We start from the raw sequence: 21,026 nt of genomic DNA on the forward strand, positions 1-21,026 counted from the left end.
CAGACATACATTAAAGTCTTGTTATTAACGCTGACATATGTATTCATAGAATTGAGATTTATTACATCCATGTCATTAAACCTTTGTCTGTTTAATGTTAATTTGTATATTCCTTCTTGACTGGAGTCAAATACATCACCATGTTGCAGCCTGATTCCCTTACACACATTTACAGTGTGATTGACAGTATCAATATCTCCATAAATGTGATGATGTGATGCCCCCCCGCCCCCCCAGGGTTGATTCGCTCACGGGTTCGAGGGGCTAACGCCGCCTCTGCCACCATCCTCACCTTCCTGGACAGCCACTGCGAGGTCAACACTGACTGGCTGCAGCCTCTCATCCAGAGGGTCAAGGAGGTGAGATCAGCATTCGTGCCTGTACGACCACATGTCCCCAGTCCAGTATCCACTACATCCTGCTGTGTGCACATCAGAGAATGTAAGATTGTGGTTTTTGTCGTTCACTGAGTTCAGAATAGTCAGCGATGCGTTGTCACACCCACCCACACATAAATATTCATGCATGGTCTCACAGACAAGCACACACAGACTCTGTTGCACAGCCACACACATGAACACACCCACATCCAGACACCCGAATAAGCAGATCACTAACACATACACTCATATTTGTACTTGTGCACACATATGAAAAAATATATATAAATGCACTGGACGTCACTCTCACACACCAACCCACACACATACACACATACACACACACACACACACACACACACACACATATATATATATATATATATACTGTATATATATATATATATATATATATATATATACACACACACACACACACACACACACCACACACACACACACACACACAAAGTCAGAGTCTGACTTTATTTGCTCCTGAGACTTGTTTCTCCTTGGGGAGAAAAGGCTGGGGTAATTGTGGCACACACTCACAGCTGCTCCTCTCCTCTCCTCTCCTCTCCCTGCTCCCAGCTCACCACATCCCTCTCCTGGCTTTCCCCTAAGGGTGGCCCTTATCCCCCACACTGTCCTGCCTCACCATCCTTCTTTTGTCTTGCAGCTCATTCATTTTTCTCCCATTCATCCCACAACACAAAGGGTACTCCCATTTCTAAATTAAACACCTATTCACTTCTATGAGACACTTCGGAGACAATTGGGACTCCTACTAGCAGTCCTAATAACAGACTCGGCAGGCTTGATTAAGACAAGCACAAATGAGAGTGTTAACGAACAGTGACCTGACTCCTGAAGCTGCTGTGTCTTTCCAGATCACACATCTCTGTGGGCAGTAACTAATCTAGTGTTGTCACACAAGTGTATTATTCTTTTCTTGGCATTGCAGATGTGTGTGTGTGTGTGTGTGTGTGTGTGTGTGTGAGTGTGCGTTTGTGTGCTTGTGTGTGTGTGTGTGTGTGTGCTTGTGTGTGTGTGTGTGTGTGTGTGTGTGTGTGTGAGTGTGTGTGTGTGTGTGTGTGTGTGTGTGTGTGTGTGTGAGTGCTTGTGTGCTTGTGTGTGTGTGTGTGTGTGTGTGTGTGTGTGTGTGTGTGTGTGTGTGTGTGTGCTTGTGAGTGTGTGTGTGTGTGTGTGTGTGTGTGTCTGTGTTTAGGCATGTCTATGCATGGCTGTTCTGCCCTCTGTTGTGGTGTGTTCCATGTTTCCTTTCAGGCATGGCCTCATTGACCTGCCAGTTTCCACCAATCACTACTCTAGAGAAGTGGGGTTAGATGTGCTGCAATTAACCCATCTTTGTGGAGGTCACCGGTTTCTCTTTTACTCTCTCTCTCTCTCTCTCTCTCTTTCTCTCTGTATATTTGTGTTAGATAGATAGAGAGAGAGAGAGAGAGAAGAGAGAGAGAGCTTTAATTGGAAATTAAGTGCCTCCGTGTTCTTTTCCCGATCAGAGAGCCATATTAATAAGATCCATGAGGAGCTTATTTCTAAAGACTGTGAGGGATGATTCCCAGAATGCCTTTAGCTCTGCTAAGCCTTATCTGGGCTCTCCCCCACACTACGGATGACGCAAAGAGCAGAGTTCAGCTGGCGTTCAGACCCCCTTGCAACAGTGTCTCCACTAACTAGAAACACTTGCTTTGATTGGCGTATTGTAAAAATCCTCTTCTGTCCACACCCACTGATACACACAGACATACACACAGTTATGACTCACAAATAGACACACACTCCAACAAACTCTTTTGCTCTGTCCACTGCCATCTGGCACACACACACACAGTCACACACACAGACTTATCAAATGCATACTAATCTGTTTTGTTTATACAACTCATATTACATTGGCTAGGACAACTCAGTCAGTGAGAACCCTTCAGTATCCCCTCTTAGGGCCTCACGAGGGATTTTCACGAGGAGAGCGTCTTGTGTGTTATGGAATACATGTGTGACGCAGTTAGCTTATATGTTGGTTGGAAAAAAGGTTTCCGATGTCAGACTGATGTCATCGTTTGGCTACATGTGAGGAGACATGTGCTTCCTTCCTACACTTTGGAGATTCTCAAAGCTGCGCTTCTACACTTCTGTTGTACTGAGTGTCATTAGGCTGGTGTGAAAGCAGTCACTTTGCCCTGGAAGAGTTGTGTGTAGTGGCATAACTGACTCCAGCCCTGATCTCCTCCCCCAGGACCACACGAGGGTTGTCAGCCCTATCATCGATGTCATCAGTCTGGACAACTTTGCCTACCTGGCAGCCTCTGCTGACCTGAGGGGAGGTGAGTGTGGGTGATGTTGTGGGGACGCACCAACAGGGGGCAGCGACAGAGCTATGTCCACACAGGCACCTGTCAAGCTGATGTGACACAGCTCTGGGAAATCAGACAGACAATGACTGACAAGCTCAGCCATGCCTGGTTTTGCCTTGTATCTCTTCCAGACATAGCCTCTGGGATTTATTCATTTTGAAACTTATTTTGAGGGTCTTCTCCTCTCTGTTTGTGTCCTGTATTATCAGTCTTTTTTATCGGTTTCTCTCCCATTTGTGTGTGACCCACTCCTTCTCCCTCAGGGTTTGACTGGAGTTTGCACTTTAAATGGGAACAGATTCCCATTGAGCAGAAAATGGCCAGGAATGACCCAACCCAGTCAATCAAGTGAGTACTTACTTGATTAGTGACTGTGTCGCCTGCTCTGCACTGCGGTTCCATTTCCCTTTTTTCAGTTGGACTCAGATGCTCCCAGCTTGTGAGGCTCGTGTATGGGTTTTTTCAGTCTGATCTTGGAAACTACTGGCTCAGAAAATGACATGGTTTCATGATAGAGTCAGGGTAATATTACATCCAAATAAATAAATAAATTGGTTTCAGACTTCTGTCAACCATCACAGAATGAATGTGTTTCTGGATCTGAAAGCCCAATGAAGCAAGTTGATCATTTTTCATAGTGTTTTCCTAGTGTCAAATGTCTAATCCCACATTTTTCTCCCAGAACTCCAGTCATTGCTGGGGGAATCTTTGTGATGGACAAGAGCTGGTTCAACCACCTGGGCCAGTATGACACACACATGGACATCTGGGGAGGAGAGAACTTTGGTACATTTATCACCTTAATCCTCCCCCCCAGCCCCAAGCCCCCACCCCACCCTCTTGCCCGAAAACATATGCAGCTCACTACAAAGGTTATCCCCAACAAGGGACTGTCATCTGGCCCAGTTTAACTCATTTGCCCTCCAAGGACCCAAACCACAACCATCGATGTAGGTGTTCTGTAAAAAAGGGTAGGAACCTTCTGCCCTGCTGGAGGGTAATTGTATAATAGCTGTTACAAATCAAGGCAGCCCAACAGCAAGGACAGAAAAGGCAATGACAGCTTCGAGCCATTTCTTTTCTATTGTCAAATGGCCATGGGAAAGGTGGCCTCAGTGTGAATAAATGTGAAAGCCTGCTGGTCTGTCCTGAGAGAGAGAGAGAGTTAAGGATTCTTAAGCATTTAAAGGTCATATAATAAAAATACCTTGACTGAATTGTCCACACTTCGATCTATTCTGTCTTTCTGCTGGTTTGACCTCCAGCTTCACCTGCATGTTTCAGACTCTCATGCTAAACCCATGTAATCTGTAGATTATGTAAGCATGGAAATGAGAGGTTATCTACGGCCCTCTCGCTCACCAGCAGGTTCAGATTTACAGGGGTTGGGTTGAGAGACAGAGAGAGAGAGAGAGAGAGAGAGAGAGAGAGAGAGAGAGAGAGAGAGAGAGAGAGAGAGAGAGAGAGAGAGAGAGAGAGAGAGAGAGAGAGAGAGAGAGAGAGAGAGAGAGAGAGAGAGAGAGAGAGAGAGAGAGAGAGAGAGAGAGAGAGAGAGAGAGAGAGAGAGAGAGAGAGAGAGAGAGAGAGAGAAATGATTCAAGTGTAAACTACTGAATTTGTCATGTCTCATTATCATGTTTGTCTAAACCCCATGCCCGTCCATTCAATATTCAGTATTCGGAAATGAAACGCGATCATAGAATAATTAATAGAAAATAAAAAGCACTCAATAGAATTGTCTGCACGTGGTCTACCTGTTAATGATTGGCCTCCGCACTCTCTCTGCCCTCCCCTCCCCAGAGCTGTCCTTCCGTGTGTGGATGTGCGGTGGCAGTCTGGAGATCCTGCCCTGCAGTCGGGTGGGCCACGTCTTCAGGAAGCGCCACCCCTACGACTTCCCAGAGGGCAACGCTCTCACGTACATCAAGTGAGTGGCGCCCGTGCCAGACAGAGTCTGGAGGGCAGATGAGCCGTGTCTGTGTGGGACACGTCACACTTTCCTTCTCTCTCTTGCTTCTTCTCTCTACCTCCTGTCAGCCTGTCTTTTGCCCGCCATCACCGTGTACTTTCTCACTCTCATTGTATCAGACTCCTCTGACTCTGTCTCTCTCCTTCTCTCTTTCTCTCTCTTTTTCTCTGTCTCTCTCTTTCTCTCTGTCTCTCTCTTTCTCTCTGTGGTGTGATTAACTGAGTGCAGTATTCCCAGAGCCATATGGACACATAAAGGGAACATACATTCCATGTCTTCCTCTCTCTCTCGCCCTTCCAGGAACACTCGCAGGGCGGCGGAGGTGTGGATGGACGAGTATAAGCAGTATTACTATGCTGCTCGGCCCTCGGCTCAGGGCAAAGCCTTTGGGAGGTCAGTGCACTTTCTTCTTTGCTCATAAAGGCTGACTCAGTCATTGTGCAGTCACTCTCTTTCCTCATGAAAGTCTGCCTCACATCTGTTCACACCGTCATTACTGAGCTCAGCATGTAAGACGCAATTAGCTTTCAGACATTCCTACTTACATCTCTATTTCTCTCTCTCTCTTTCTCTCTGTCTCTATCAATCTATTTGTCTTATGTAATGATTATCTCTCCTCCGCTCTGTCTTCCTCTCTCTCTCTCTCTCACTCTCTCTCTCAACCCCCCACCCTCAACCCTTCTAAACTGTGCAGCATTGCAGACCGGGTGGAACTGCGCCATAAGTTGAACTGCAACTCGTTCCGCTGGTACCTGGAGAATGTCTATCCTGAGCTCAGGTAGGTGATGAGACAGGCTTCACCCACTGTGTGTTCAGAAGGTGCTGTCAGGCCGTGCAGAGACAGCATGTGTTTCCCATCCATCAGCTGTTTGTCACTTTTTATTAGCCTTTGCCCTACTACTGCTATGACAACCAGAAACATCATAGGATAGATGTCGATTGCATTAGCAAGTTGATGCGGACATGTGTACGTTTGTGTGTGGGTGTGCATTAGCAGATCCCATCTGGAAGATTTCAGTGGAGCTCTTTCACTAATTCCCAAATGCTTTCTCCCCTGCTGTGTGTGTGTGTGTGTGTGTTAGGATCCCTGAGCAAGAGGCAGTGTACAGCTTGCTGAAGCAGGGTGACCTGTGCCTCGAGACCCATGGAACAGACAGCTTAGGTCTGGCCGAGTGTAAGGGCAGTGGCTCCAGCAGACTACAGTCACAGGTCAGTCAAACCACACACACACAGAGCCAGAGCCAGGCCTTCTTCATCAGGTTCACCGTGCATCCCAGTTTGAGAAGGACAGGCTGACATAGTTCACTCTTTGCCTTTATGAACTTGGACTACAGCCATAACCATAGACCTTTTAAACTTAAGTGATTATTCATTAAACGAAACGTTTGTAACAAAACCAAAGAGGTTTTAACAATGGTGTAATGTTATTGGATACGATAGATAAACACAGACGAAATGAAACACAGCTGCATCTTCACTGGATATTTGACTTATCCCTGTGCTTACAAGCTTATATTTACAGCTATTTTTGTTGGAGAATTCTGCCCTAGACTTAACTCCTGCTCCTCTGGTTGTTTCCAATCACGTGTAGAAATGGATGCTGGTGGAGCCTCAGATCCGCCAGCAGGACCTCTGCCTTGCCATCTCCGCCTTCAGCCTGGGGTCAAAGGTCAGGATGGAGGCCTGCAACTTTAAAGAGCCCAGACAGGTGAGGGTTAGCCCACATGACCTCCAATGTGTTCCCTACATCCAAGTGGAATTAGTCTGGTATTGCTAGAATTGGCACCTTTTCCACAACTAGAAACTGCACAGCATACAGGTCCATATACAGGTCGTTTCTGGTGACGGCAAGTCAGAACAAATTCTAGTGCATGTCCAGGACTCTGTCTTCACCCATATCCGTGTGAGAATGCATGGAAAGTTAGGAGGAGAGATGGAGCAATGATTCAGAGATAAGACAGGTCATGCTGTCCTGGAACTGCACACTTCTCTAAACCTCCAGAGATGCCTCCCCACATCCACACCACCCCTAACCCCCCCACGTGACATGTGGAACCCCCGGCCATATATTCCCTCTTTTTGCAACAACACTTCCCTCATCCGTCAAAGTGACTGAACTCCCTGCTGGATTTAGGTCAGCTGCAGGCATGATTTACATTCTCTGGGTGGGGACTCCTAACCCAAACCATGTGTGCGTGCACGTATGAGCGTGTGCGTATGAGTGTGTGATCCTAGGAGTGAGTGAGGGACTGCGGTGGAGGCCAGGGCTGGCTCTGTCTTCCTGGCCTGCGGGGGCCGGAGATGAGCAGGGAATCAGGGCTCCGAGGGCTAACCAGGCATCTAAAGTAGAGGACATTTTTCCATCAGAGGTTAAGGTTTGGTCCATTGCCCTCCAGTGTGATGACATCCGTAATGTATGGCTGTTCCACAGCCCAGTCAACATATCTCAAATAGTTGGAACAGGGTCTAAAATGCAGTCCAAATAGATTGTGGTAACGTATCAGAAAACAAATGTGAAGTGCTGTTGGCTGGCTCTCATTTGGTGTTTAGTTGGAACATCACATTTTCTTCAAGCATGTGGTGGTGAAAATTACATTGATATATATATATATATTTCTTTACATTTAATCATTTAGCAGACACTTTTGTCCAAAGCGACGTACAAGGGAGAATTCAAATTCAAATTATGACATTTCCTCTTCTATCAATTTATCTCTGTTTTGTAATTGTTTATAACATAATATCTGTTTTGTATAATTCAATCCCATACTCATATGCTCATACACAGGCTCACTCAGACATTGGCTTATGGATAAGCACAGACAGATGTATGTTTGTTATTACAGTGCATGAAATGCCCTGTATTGTTATTCCTAGGCTTCTTCTTCTTCTTCTTATTCTTGTTACCTTTTTCTGCGATTAATTCAGCCCGAACCGCTTAACGTAGAAACTTCATTCAAACTTTGTCGCGAAGGTCTTGTAAAGGACACTTATGCTATGTATTTTTCACTTTTCTAAACTTTATACTTTTTAAGATATTAAATAAAAACTAATCTAAATTTTCCCATTGACTTACATTGGGCCATTATGACATCATAATAGGGTCTTTAAACTGGCTTGCACCTGTGCTTCACTGACAGCTGCACCAAATCAAAGGAACCTCTTCTCTGTCCCTCTCAATTTAACTGTAACTAGGAACATTAAGACACCTTCCATTCTCTACTTTTTTTTCTCTCCATCTCTCCATCTTTCTCTCTATCCCTCTCAGTCTACTTTCTCTCACACTCAATCTCTCTTCTTCACTCCATATTTATCTCCTTTTTTCAATATTTTCACTCTCTTTTTCTCTTCCACTGTTCTTTCCTTCTTCCACTCTTCTTTCCTTTCTTCTTTCCTTCTTCCACTCTTCTTTCCTTCTTTCACTTTTCTTTCCTTTCTTCACTCTCCTTTCTTCTTTCCTTCTTTCACTCTTCTTTCCTTTCTTCTTTCCTTCTTCAACTATTATTTCCTTCTTTCACTCTTCTTTCCTTTCTTCACTCTTGTTTCTTTTCTTCTTCCACTCTTCTTTCCTTTATTCACTCTTCTTTCTTTTCTTCTTTCCTTCTTTCACTCTTCTTTCCTTCATCCTCTCTTCTCTCCTTTCTTCACTCTTCTTTCCTTTCTTCTTTCCTTCTCCCACTCTTCTTTCCTTTCTTATTTCCTTCTTTCACTCTTCTTTCTTTTCTTCTTCCTTTCCTAACTTTTGCATTTCATGCACTGGTATTTCCTTCAGGAAATGCATTTTCTAGTTCATATATGCATTCTCTACTAACTCCATTTAGAGACGCCCCGCCTATGAAAACTATTGTTCCCCTCCTCACACACCTCCAGTCAGAGTTGTACCATGTGGTTCCACTCAGCCTTACTCTGTCAGACATTGTTTTTATATATTTGTGTGTGTGTGTTTTGTTCTGAAGGTCATCTTAATCCTAATTGACCATCAGTCTGCAGTCTCTGTCCTTGCCAACTGATTTATGAACCTTCCATTTATAGTCAGTCTCAGCTCCTCCTCAAAAGCCCCATGTTCCATTTGAAAATGCCTCAACCATTTCCATTTGTGTGTGTGTGTGTGTGTGTGTGTGTGTGTTTGTGTGTGTTTGAGTGTGTATATGTGACCTAAGGGAGTAATTCTACATAAATTGCTTATTATATATGGCCAAAGTTAACTCTGTCTTGCTATATTTGGGCAGTATCAAACTCATTTTTTTTTTCAGTTGGCCCTACCTCGTTGTTACAGCACAGTTGCTTGTATCATTACATCACTGTCCGCATGCACAAAGTTCAATTTCATTTACATTTAGTCATTTAGCAGACGCTTTTATTCAAAACGACTTACAAGGATTTATACACATTTTACATTTACACTGATGGCACACTGCACATCAGGAGCATTTCAGTGTCTTGCTCAAGGACACTTCAACAGGGAATCGATCTAGCAACCTTCTGATTACTGAACGACTTCACTACCTCGTGTACCACTGTACTTGTTCAGTTACACAGGCTAAAGACAGACATAAGGGAAGGTCCACTTTTCAATAGTCATGACATGAATAGGCAGACAGTGTGTTTGTGTGGAAGTGTGATGCACCAGACCGAGCCTGCATGCCCTCTTGACTGCTCTTGCATATCTGTTGTCTGTTCCTCCATGGGTCGGCCCATGCCTGCCAGCGCCAGTGCTGCAGTTAGCCACCTGATTACTTAAATCCAGGGCTGAGTCAGACTCCCGCGGCTCCATTACTCAATCCTAACTCAAACCTGCTGCCCGGTCGCCATGCCAAGACCGGGGTCCACACAACCTGCGCCAGACACCGTGCCGTGGCTCCATCCTGCATGAACCCACTCACCTTTCTCACCCCACACCAGATGGTCCGGTGTTGTGTTCAGGGATGTCATGGGATGTCCAGAGCAACCACACCCTGTGTAACGACAGCTGCTCCATCACAGCCAAAGCAATCCATAGTAGCACGTGCACACGTGCAGCACACATGCAGTACACATCAGACCCACACACACACACACACATGGTCCACATGTGCTCAGAGGAAAAACGGCCTTGTTCCACATCTGGTGTTTTATTTTACCAATAAAAAATTAGCTGTGTAGATGTGTAGGTTTGAAGCATGCCAAACAAGGATGAAGTATTGCTCTTTGTGTTAACAGCGGCCCCTATTTCACGCTCTTTTCTTTTTCACCTGCGCAGAAGTGGAAGCCCAAAGGCCCCGCCTTGCAGCACGCCGTCAGCGGTCTCTGCCTTGACAGCCAACCCCCGGCTGGACCCCCAATCATCACCCAGTGTCACCCCCAGCTGGCCAGCCAATCCTGGGAGCCCCAGCTCATCACCTGACCGGCACCAAGAGACATTGGGGAGAAGGAGGAAGCAGTGGTAGCAGGACAATGCGAGATGAATTGATTAGGTGGAGAGCATTTTGGTGGAGGGGGAGGTCCGGAGGGAGGTGCACAGTGATGCTTCCCTGTGCATTAGGACCCGGGAGGTGAGGAGCGTGTCTTCACACTGTAGTAGAGGGGCGATGCTGCTGTCTTTCTAGTAGAGGAGTTTAGTTTCAACCCAAGGTTAATGCCATTGGGTTTGGTCCTAGAGGGGTTTTGTGACATTTCTTTCTGTGATCCCGAAGACTGATGGCATTGGGGATAGATAGACAGATGAAGAGAGAGAGAGAGCAAAGAGGGCAAGATTTATGGCACCTTCTACTCTATGAAACAGCTCATACCTGTATATCCTCATTCTCGTGGACGTGGTTTTCATTTCTTGACTTCAATCCATGGAAGCTATAGACTGTTTCATTATTTAATTGCTGTCTTGACTATGAATTTCACAGTGCATTCCTCAAAGTGGTATTGTATATATTGTTGAAAGCCCAAGCCATAACCTGTTTTTAAGTCTTTAAGTTCAAAATAATAAATGTTTGTGGGCAGGATGAGGACACTCATTAATTATTGAGCTGCTTTTAGAGCCAACAGAAACATTGCAGTAGCTACCAGACCTGCCGATCAGCTCATTCGAACTCCGACTAAACCAGATGAGAGATGGTAAGGGGAGCACAATTTATTAAAGCACTGGAATGTTTCATGCAAAATGGACTGATCTGCAGTTTTGGAGGGTGAGCTAAACAATGCACACATCCATGCATAGCATCTGGCATTTAGTTTGCATGACCTCCAAAACCAAAACACATTGAGTTTGAGGGAAATGATGCAATGAGCCCAAAGAATGTTTTATTGTTATTTTTTGTGTTCTTCTTTTTTTTGTGTAAATACTTGAGGCTTAAATAAGCTTTGTTTTGGAATAAGTGACCATTCATGTCATTTGACATTTGAAAAAAGAATAAAAAATGGCAACAGACATGTCTGTGATCTGTCTTTCTTCCAGTAATTCAATATAGGCCACATCATGCAGAAACAATGCTGCATACATCTCCACGCTCCGTAATGCTTTGTAGATTGAATTTAAATGAAAGAGGGGAAATAACATGTGTTATTAGATTACACAGTTAATTAGTGTATGATAAAACACTGGGACATTTATCTGGAAACAGCCCGGTTTATTGTGTGACATACTGGGATTATTGTGTTCCTCATCATACAGACCATGGGCAATTAACCAGACCAGTCAGCACAACACTTTTTTCACCCACTAGATGGCAGGCTTTCCATAAAATTGAGTCCATCTGCTCAGCAGTACCGTTGATTGCCTATCTGAGGCAAACATCCTCGTGAGATGTGGGATAAGCCTGTGATGATTATAATGTTTTGTCAACCCTTCTCTCCATTTATATGAGCCCATCCGTCCATTTGTCTACTAAGCAGTAGGCTTGAATTAGGTATAAAAATGAATTGTGACCGATAATTATACAGGAAGAGCAAAGCTCTACCTAACACACTCCAAATCGTATTTAGTGGAAGACATTTGTGTTGAAAAGGAAATGGTTAATGAAAGAGACTTTCAACTGACTATTGCTCTGAGCTTCTGTTTGAGGAAGTTCTATTTGAAATAGTCAGAGACCCTCACTTTGTGCATATGTGGGGCTGAAGCAAGCTTTGTAAAACATAGGCACACACACACCATACAAGCATGCATTCACAGTATCTTAAATCTGTATGGTTTAGTATGCCTATGCTCCTGTATCTTTGCGGTGATGAATAATAAAAAAAGTATGAGATAAACTGACAATATCAACAGAGATGAAAAGAGAAAGAGATGGAGAGCTCAACAGGCTTATTAGCCGCTGTAACAAGTGTGTGCTCTCACCAGCAGACCTGCAGTGCATGGGAACGCTTGGCATTCCAGCTTTACTCCACAGGCCTCTGACTGAACTCTAGTCTTCCCCTTACACAGCTATGCTTGGAATGCAGAGTACTGATAGGGCTCTTTAAGAAGTCAATTGTGCGTCACTATGAGAAGGCACGGAGAGTTACTTCATCAGGTAACCCTAATTTTACATTATGAAAAGATTGTGGCTACATCAATGAATTGTTAGTTTTACATGGTGATGATATTCCATTCTTGTTTTTAACTGTTTAAACATAAAAAAGAAAATAACTTAACCACCTGGATTACAAACGTTGGCCTATAACCTCTTGGACTTCTTGGGTTGTAATCAATGTCATTGGAAATAAAGAAACCATTGAAAACTCTGTGTTAGCATGGCCTCTAGTCCGCAGTGCATGGCTGAAAACGCAATGAAATCTTAGAGCAATGAATACAGACAAGGGTAGACCTAGTCTAGGCCTACTTGTCGAAATATTTTGACGAATATACCAAGGAAATGTGTTACATTCAAACTTACTCTAACATTATAGCCTACGCTTAGCTGTTTGCCTGTATTCCTGTCAGAGAGGGTGAGGAAAAGAGCTGGGAAAATGTCAGTAAGACAATACAAAAAGTTGTAATGTTATAGATCCATACAGGCATTTTTTAAGAATTATGAGGAGCTGTTGTAGTCCTAAACACCCCACAGGAAAAATAGTACCTCCCCAATTTTGATTGTCATATATTTTAAGCAACTGTGTATTCAGATGCAATACCGAGTAGTAAGGAACCGCCCATTTCTTGGAGACAGGGCGGTCCGTTGCTAAGGGTGAGGTTTGGTTGAACCGGCTAGTGTACCGAGGAGCATAGCGAGCGAAAGAGAGGCAGGTGAAACCTATGGGTGAAACGCCTGATGTTTGGAAAACGTTAGGTGACTGCGTGTCGTGGGAGTATTGTCCTTCAATCTCCGATTACTTTCGTTGAATTTGGACTACTCACACCTCATATTGGGTTTGACTGGGTGACAACTGGACTTTGCTTGCCGCATTTCTGGATTGGGTGTTGATCAGGTAAGGAGAGACAAGTGGGAAACATTTTAATAAGGTAACTATCGCTAACGTTATAATCAGGTTACCGTAGCTAACGTTAATTTCTCGCTAATCTTAACCAGCATGCGAGCTGGATGTTCGATAAGCTAGTAAGCTAACTCGGTAATATACATTAGGTTAGACATATTGGAGGTGAGTGAGTGAGAAGTGGTGCACTCATATTTGGAGAGCCTACGTTAGCTGCTTGAACGGGCAGTTAGCTGGCAGGGCTAGAAATTAACAGTCAGCTAAGCTGTGGTAACATTACTTCTGGTGCAAGCTTGCCTGTCATCAGACCAACGCTAGTTGAGTTCTGGGTCCAATCAGTTGTATAGTTAGCTATGTTAGCTAGTGTTACCTACGCTGGCTATCATATACGATAAGATAAGTAACGTCAGCAGACAAAAACCTAACTTTATTAAAAAAAAACCCGCTGAAAGCCAAGTAAGCCTGCCTATTGTTGACTAACGATTAACACTGTTGAATAAGCACTAAGGTTGAACGCACCTCTTCGTTAAGGATAATTAACGTTACCAGACACCATTAAAACTTAGATAAACTACTAGCGATAGATAACGTACCTATCCGTGCTTACCTTGCTGAGCTAATATTTGAAGGCAAGCTTGAATAACGCTGTAATAGTTCACTTAGATTGTGTTTGACTGAGAACATTAACATTAATGTTATGCTTTAGCAATCTCGTTATGTCATGTGTTAGGAGAAAGCTGGTAGCTAGCATTTTTAAATTGACAGTAGACAGCTATCGGCAGATAGTTACCGTTATCTATTTTAAAGAGATAACTTGGATAGATCATCTGTCTTAAAATCCTTGTTTGCAAACAAATTCTGCCTTTGGTGGCTAACCTTACAGCTAGTAGTAGTTGGCTAACTACCACCAGCTAATTTCAGCATGACAGACCCATCATAACTAGCCAACTGACGTCAACATAAAATGGCTAAATTCCGTCAGCTAACTAGCTCCCATCTTAATGTTTGACATTAAGCCATCTAGATCACCATCACCGTTAAGCTATTCTTTGGAATATCGCTCTGGACTTTGAATATTATTCTGGGCTACCTTGTTAGGATAGCTCGCTAGCTTCAGCAAAATGCGGCACATCTGGACCAATGCCATTTCTCGCTGCGTAGCTTTGAGGCTAAGTCAAAAGCCTGAACATCAGTGTTAATTTCCAGCTGGATAACGACAACCGGTACGTTTGCTGTTGTGTAAATGTGTGCACTCCGAGTGTCAGGGAAATGACCTGTGAGACATTTAGGACATTTAGCCACCTACTTGTATACATTTGGGACGACTTCTGCTAGTCCTGCACGTTGATGGTATTGGCTTTAAAGGTGAGGTGAAACAACCATCGCAGGTTGTTACATTAGCCAGCCATGATACATACTTGTCTTTTGGAGGGTAGCAAAGTTACTGTGTCGGTAGTTAAGAGAGTACAGTGGACAAGGGGATGTATACACAGGGTTACATAAAAGTTTATTTCACTAAATCCTCTTAAATATATATCATTATATGGATTACGGATGTTTCGGCTGATTGGGACACGAGGTTGCGACGTAGGTGATGAGTGAACATGTTTCAAACCGAATTTAGCTAATAAAGCTTATTTAAAAGAATATTGCAATCCTGTGAGAAGGTGACCAGAGCCAAAGCTTGCACTTGTCATGCCATGTCACGGCTAGTTTACATGCCATATTACAGCTAGTTTACATTACATCGAGTGTCTTTCGCGGAATATACATTTATATGAGCGTTGTTCTCATGTCTCAATATACTTCTGAGATTTCTCGAAGTTGGCCTCACAGAGCATGAGCGAGTCTCCAAATCCCGCTTTATAATGTATGGCAGCTGTCAAAATCTCTCTGCGAATAAGTTATCGTCTCAAAAGACTAGTTTTAGTGGAAACGAAAGCCTCGTCAAGTTTCACCCGATATTCAACCTGTGACTTTTAAAGTTGGCCTGACTTGCTTAAACCTTATGCCCTATGGACACGTAGCCTTCCAATTAGTCATCGTAGTTGGATGGATTTTAGTGTCGCACTATACCTGCCTTCCTGTTGTTCAATGAGCAAACATGTCTGCGTGCATGTTACAATGCTCATTGGATTTCCCTTTCCCACTCATCTCATGAATACAGCCAATACTTTCCTTAGTGAATTATTAGCTTGAATTGTGTTCTGAATGTTTGAGCTGAACAGACGTTTAAAACCTGCACGAAATATTGTAGGAATAAGAAAGGTGAATCTGTCATCTCTGCTATTTAATGTTGGTCACTTTTGGCCGCAGGGTAGTTAATGGATAACATGCTGTCAGACAGCTGGTTGACTGGCAGTGATGATACCACTGTTGTTCCTAAACTAATCCATGGGTTCTCAGGCGAAATGCTTTGACCTGAAGATGTCTGGAATCTGAGAAGACACCAGCCAGGCCTAGGCCTATAAGTGAAGCGTGTGTTGAACTGCCCTACATAACTTTAGCATACACACAAATTCATGTTGTTTCTTGAAAGCTGCAGTGTGCCCCGAGGAACTGTGTGGTTGTAGTAGGATATGCTGTGATTAGGGTAGATGTCTTGTGAAACAGGCAAAGATGGTGTCTCTGTTATCAACCTGTGCTGAAAAGGCAGCTGGGCACCACAGCCCTGGCAGCCTTCCAATCACTTTGATTGATGAGTCATGCCAGGTAGTCTTTCTCTCTTGTTAAGTACCATAAAGTCCCATGATATCACATCTATATCCATGGTTAACTGGAGGATGTTTCATAGACATTATGGCTATGGCGGTTCAAGGCACAGAGAACTACCTCACCCTCTGAAGCCTCTGGCTTTAGCGGCACCATCCTCACTGTCAAGATTTACCTTTTGCCTGGTTAGTAGTTGGCTTAGGTCTAGGATGTTTCTGTCTTACTTTGTGGTTTATGTGTCCAGACATAGATCTGATATTAATGTCTAAATTTACTCACTTAAAATACAGGAGGGCTGGTAGGTGGGCAGTTAAAGGCAACCCTCTTAAATAAGACCCTAATCACTGACTGTCGTGACAGGACACATGCCTCAGTCATTTAGTATGTCACTGCTTTCCCTTGGTCTTGTGTCGGCTGTTTCACTGTGTGGTGAGGTGGTGCCTTTTGCTCTACCATTGATTGATGGTCGATGCCATTGATTCTCTATTATTATGACTGAGGGCTCTGAACCTGAAAGTGCAATCACTTCTTCTCTGACTAAACCGTGTTCTGCTGACCCCATTTCAAGTCCAAACCAGCCTAAAATAGCACAGCCGCAGTGTGAAGGAGTAGGTTAAGCCACTCTCCTATGCTAACACTTTAAGCACTACACTCAACAGCCAGACATGGGCTTTACTGTTTGGAGTTTTGCCTCTCTCTGTAGAGTCATTCACTTAAACAGAGGGCACTACACACAGAGACACGTTCACACTCAATCTGCATGCTATCATGACTCAGTCATGAGACAAATATGGCCAGGACTAAAAAGCACACTCTGACACGTATTCAAATATGTAGTCCTTGGCACAGAATCTGTGAAGTGTCAGACTAAGCCTGTTTTTTGGACTTCTTATAATTGCACAGGAGCATGTTCCATCAACTGGATTGGTTAAGGCACTTCTCTCACACAGTGGTCTTTACTGGCTTTTGTGCCAGTGTGATTACACAGAGCCTACAGATCTGCTAGTGCCCGCCACTGATTACATCCCTCCAGTCTGGATTAATTCCTCTAACACCAAGACATCAAGCTCAAACACTGATCTTTTACTCATGCTGATGGGATGACTTATTCTGTGAGAACAGCTCAAAGCACCCAGGTCTTTAGCCCCTTATTCATTTAGGATAGTTAGAGATGGTTCTAATGGGACAGGGTGAGAACTGTGGTGTGAGTTGTAGTGGTCAAGAGCGTTCGTAATGAACAGAGAGGCTGTCCGCTGGCACGGTGATGCAGGAGCCTGCTGTGAGCTGCGTGTGCTCGTAGGTTATTCAGCGGCCAGGGCCCCTCATTAGGACTTGATGACGATGTGATTAGAGATCCAAGGAGCCGTGCCTTTGTTTCAGCCTAATCTCGTGTCACACTGTTCAGAACATGTTAAGAAGGACTGAAAGATCATTTCCATCAGTTTCAGAGCACAATGATTCGCAAACACATAGCGCAGTTTAGTGCTGGATGACAGAGGGCATTGCCTAGGCCTATATCTTGACTCTAACTGCACCTTGCGTAAGGGGTGGTGTTGTTTTGTTATTTTGTTTTGACATTAGAGACTTATTGTAGTCGTCTCAGTTCTCTGGAAACACAAACAGGAAGTTGCTCAGAGTGCACTAGCTAGGCGTACATCTGGGTATAACATTACGTCCGACTTGAAGATGTGTTGCACCTGAAGCCTAGCATTTTACGCCTAGTACGTAGTAGGTGTAAGTTGGAAAGTCAGACTAGTATCCATGGTAATAATAACAGTGGTGTTCGTCAGAGTGTTATGGAATGCAACTAATGTTCTGAAATGCACATTTACAGTGATCCCATTAGTTGTATTCACTAGTGGCAATGGTTGCTAAGGAAAGAAAACCAAACCATTTCTATGGACCTGACGCTTTAAGAATTAGAAGAACATTAATTTTCCTTTTTGTTTTGGGTTTCGTTATCCATATCCTCCAGTTTGTTTAAACGGAGAAGTTAGAGTGCTCTTTGTGTTGGCAACAGTCATTGTTTTGGTGTGTATTCACGTGGACGAGCACCATAAGACGAGTGGTCAGTCAGGCTTGGTGGACTCGGTGTAAACTCGAATCACAATGTCGCAAAGATCGGCGTAAGACTCGAGGGCTACTTTTTTCCGCTAAGCTGCTGCTCTCCACTCCTGGCCCTATGCTAATTGAGTACAAAGTATAAAACAAGACATTCTGGTAAAGTCTCCCTCTACAGACACACTCACAAAGGACTGGTGAAGTGGAGTATGGGAGATGTCCTGACTCTTGGGATCTGAGGGTGGATTCTCAGGATAAACAGTTGGTGCAGGGCCCCCTTACTGGGCTGAAGTCTGCTCTGTGCTGACTCATGCCTGGCCTGGAAGCTCTGCCCGGACCAGTCTGCTTTGTTGTGTAACAGAGGGGGCAGAAGGCCCAGAGACACACTGTGCCATGGTTCAGATTCACAGCCCCCCCCCGGCCTACAGGGACACTGTACCATGGTTCATATCCACAGTAAACAGGAAGACCAGTTCCCGTAGAGTCTACGTGCCTTTCTCCTGGAGATCTACAATCGATTAACTCCATGTGTCTTCCCTGATCAAATTCTAGACTAAGCCAGTAAAGCCTATCTGTGTCACAATCTTAGCCTAGATACTGCACTAAAGTCATTCCCTTTTAGAGATTCTGGATGCTAGTTGGAAAGTCCTGGTGGTGCACGTGGAATGGTTTATGAATATGGTCTGTCTGAGATTTATGAAAAAGGTTGGATTGTGTTTAGGTTCTCTTATAGTGTGTTGGTATGGTCTCTCTTCTGTGTATTCTGTTTACTGTCATACGTCGTACTTTGTTAAGTGTTGCTGGGTTTTCCCTCCCATAGAAAGGTTTAGCTACTGTGCCTAAGTGTTTTTGCGGAGTGACCGCATAAACTGAAAAACAGATTTGCAGAGCTGAATGAACGTAACATTTACAATGAGAGTTCTATGCACTGAAAAGGCACCTTCTCCGAGAGTACATGTATAGTTCCGTTTAGATATTTAGATGGAATTAATATAAAGTGTTTGTTGTTTGTGAGGGTTGTGAGAGGGCGCAGGTGCATCACAACCCTCCCAATACTTCAGAAAGTCGACACCTCAACTCACAACAGTTCAAACTTTAGAGATGGATTGCCTGTAAACTGGCAGCCATCAGTCCGTCACACCGTTAACTTTATCTAATGTGGGCTTGCTAAAGCTTGAAAGTACTGAAAGCTCAGTGTAAACCGTAACATAGGCTTACCTCTTGTTGACGAGACACAAACTAGCTTGTTGCATTGAATGAAGGTATTCTCACCATCATCCATGCCTTAGTTGTCAACAATGTAATGACTAGACACTAGCATTTCGCACCATGGTCCCACTCCACATTTATTACTGTCCTGAATAAGAAATGTAACTATATTTAAGATCATTTCTGTGGTGTGCTTTTTAAGCTACATCACTTTTAATGATCAAAGCAAGTAGGCTAGTAGATTATAGATTAAAAAACATTTGGGATAGACTTAACTTTCGTGGCGGTTTGAATATTTCGGGATGGTTTGGGATTGTGCCGAAAAAACTTGGAGCTCTAAAGGCTTGTTCATTGATTTTAGTTGCCATTGCCAAGGTTTCATACTTGTGTATGAACAGCAATACACTTCCAAAACCGCCTTACTGGCAAGTGCATGTTGGTCCCATTCCAGTTAGTAACGTGAAGCCTGCAATAATGATTGTCTCAAGTGAGTTTATTAGAGCTATCTATTAGATATAGATAGTATCTAACAATATGTAGATTAACCTATTTGCCCCCTACTCAGCCCATGTATTTTGTCATTTCAGATGATTATGTTATGGATTCATGCAGCAATGCTTATTAATGGACACTAGTATGAAATAACAACAACAACAACAATTATTTTAATATAATAATAATAATAATAATTATAATAATAATAAACAATTATTATGGTCCAACCCCCCCGGACTCTGATATCACCTAAGCCCTCTGAAAATCCTGATGGACCACAATTCATTTAAATGTAGCCTAATAGGTGTGGGTTTTTGTTTTTCCAGAGTGCTTGTAAATGTAAAATGTAAATGCTTTGTTCATGGCCTATGTCTGTTTGGTCTTTTTATTTTCTTTGGATGTGTCCCAGGGGGAAAAAAGTGTACATTAATATAAAACTGCTCACATAATGTGTCCTATTATGAGCAGTAGGATCTTAACTAATATTTCACTGAAGCCTTGCATATTATAGGCTACTCCCTCCGTCCCTCACTCAGTCATACAAACCGGAGGTGACTTGCATCAGATGGACCATCCTCCCATTGATAAGTTGGAGTCATGAGGAAGGAATGTGCATTCCTCTGCCAGAGAGAAGATCCGAGAAGAGAGCCTTTCATTTCCTCTTGGTTACGTCAGTGAACCCTGGCTTGTGCCTGCCATTAGGGTCGAGTTCCGGCGTGTGACGAGAGGTTAGGCTGAGTGTCTATCTCTGTAATTGCTTCACATGTTTTACTCTGTGTTAGTAAACCAAGAACCTCGTATTCACAGTCACACCGAAAGAGACAGGCAATGAGAAGAAAAGGCTTTGCATCTTCTTGCCTCTATGTTTAGTGGAAGCAGAATCATAGGCTTTTGCAGTCTGATCCAGTTTTTCCAATCTTACTTTCCCATCTCCCAGTTCTAGCCCTTTGCTTATGGCCCCTTCCTAAAGCTGTGGAACGGGACCCAGTCTATTACTGACCCTGTTGAGGGCCTGGATTTGAGCTGCTGCCATTTAGCTTCTCTGTAATTGGGGTTCTGCCTGGCCCTGTCCAGGGCCCCCTATCTTTTCACTTCTCTGCAGAATGAGGGGCGTTATTTGCCTCAGCTGCCTCATACAATACCAGCTCATTGTCAAGTGAGACACACAAAGGGCCCTTTCAGCAATCTTTATCAGAGGTGTGAGCAGAGAGGGAGACAGAGAAAGGTAAAGACAAAATTTCGTACCGGATATGCCCTTGTTTGGTATGAGCCAGGTGAAAAGGTGTGTCACCTGAGACACACACAGATACACACGGCTCCCCTCCCTCCCCCCGAGTCTCTTGTGGTTGTCAGACTGGTCGGATGGGATATGATGACATTACGTGGTTAAGCAGTGTTTTTGTATCACCTGTTTTCTGTCGCCAATTTGCCTTTAGAACT

The 21,026-nt window shown here is 43.8% G+C and overlaps 2 protein-coding genes across 6 annotated transcripts in view; both read left to right on the top strand.

Annotated features, from left to right (window-relative positions):
* Window positions 1-10,919, top strand: part of galnt16 (UDP-N-acetyl-alpha-D-galactosamine:polypeptide N-acetylgalactosaminyltransferase 16) — a gene marked incomplete at its 5' end in the record, with an annotated part of 19,775 nt that extends 8,856 nt beyond the window's left edge. Inside the window, 10 exons of the mRNA XM_080849891.1 lie at window positions 238-359; window positions 2,641-2,728; window positions 3,022-3,106; window positions 3,441-3,544; window positions 4,559-4,685; window positions 5,028-5,120; window positions 5,422-5,505; window positions 5,810-5,936; window positions 6,319-6,435; window positions 9,967-10,919. Of these exons, the coding sequence (XP_080706017.1) occupies window positions 238-359; window positions 2,641-2,728; window positions 3,022-3,106; window positions 3,441-3,544; window positions 4,559-4,685; window positions 5,028-5,120; window positions 5,422-5,505; window positions 5,810-5,936; window positions 6,319-6,435; window positions 9,967-10,110 (1,091 nt within the window). The 3' untranslated portion in view covers window positions 10,111-10,919. The remainder of the gene's footprint in view (window positions 1-237; window positions 360-2,640; window positions 2,729-3,021; window positions 3,107-3,440; window positions 3,545-4,558; window positions 4,686-5,027; window positions 5,121-5,421; window positions 5,506-5,809; window positions 5,937-6,318; window positions 6,436-9,966) is intronic.
* A 1,978-nt stretch (window positions 10,920-12,897) lies between these two features.
* numb (NUMB endocytic adaptor protein) overlaps window positions 12,898-21,026 on the top strand; it is a 49,542-nt gene continuing 41,413 nt past the window's right edge. For all 5 annotated transcript variants that reach the window (XM_080850685.1, XM_080850684.1, XM_080850687.1 and 2 more), the window contains exon 1: window positions 12,898-13,103. The gene's annotated coding sequence lies outside the window, so the exon portion shown is untranslated. The remainder of the gene's footprint in view (window positions 13,104-21,026) is intronic.

The sequence above is a fragment of the Sprattus sprattus genome (genome assembly GCF_963457725.1).
Source record: "Sprattus sprattus genome assembly, chromosome: 13".
Taxonomy (NCBI): Eukaryota; Metazoa; Chordata; class Actinopteri; order Clupeiformes; family Clupeidae; genus Sprattus; species Sprattus sprattus.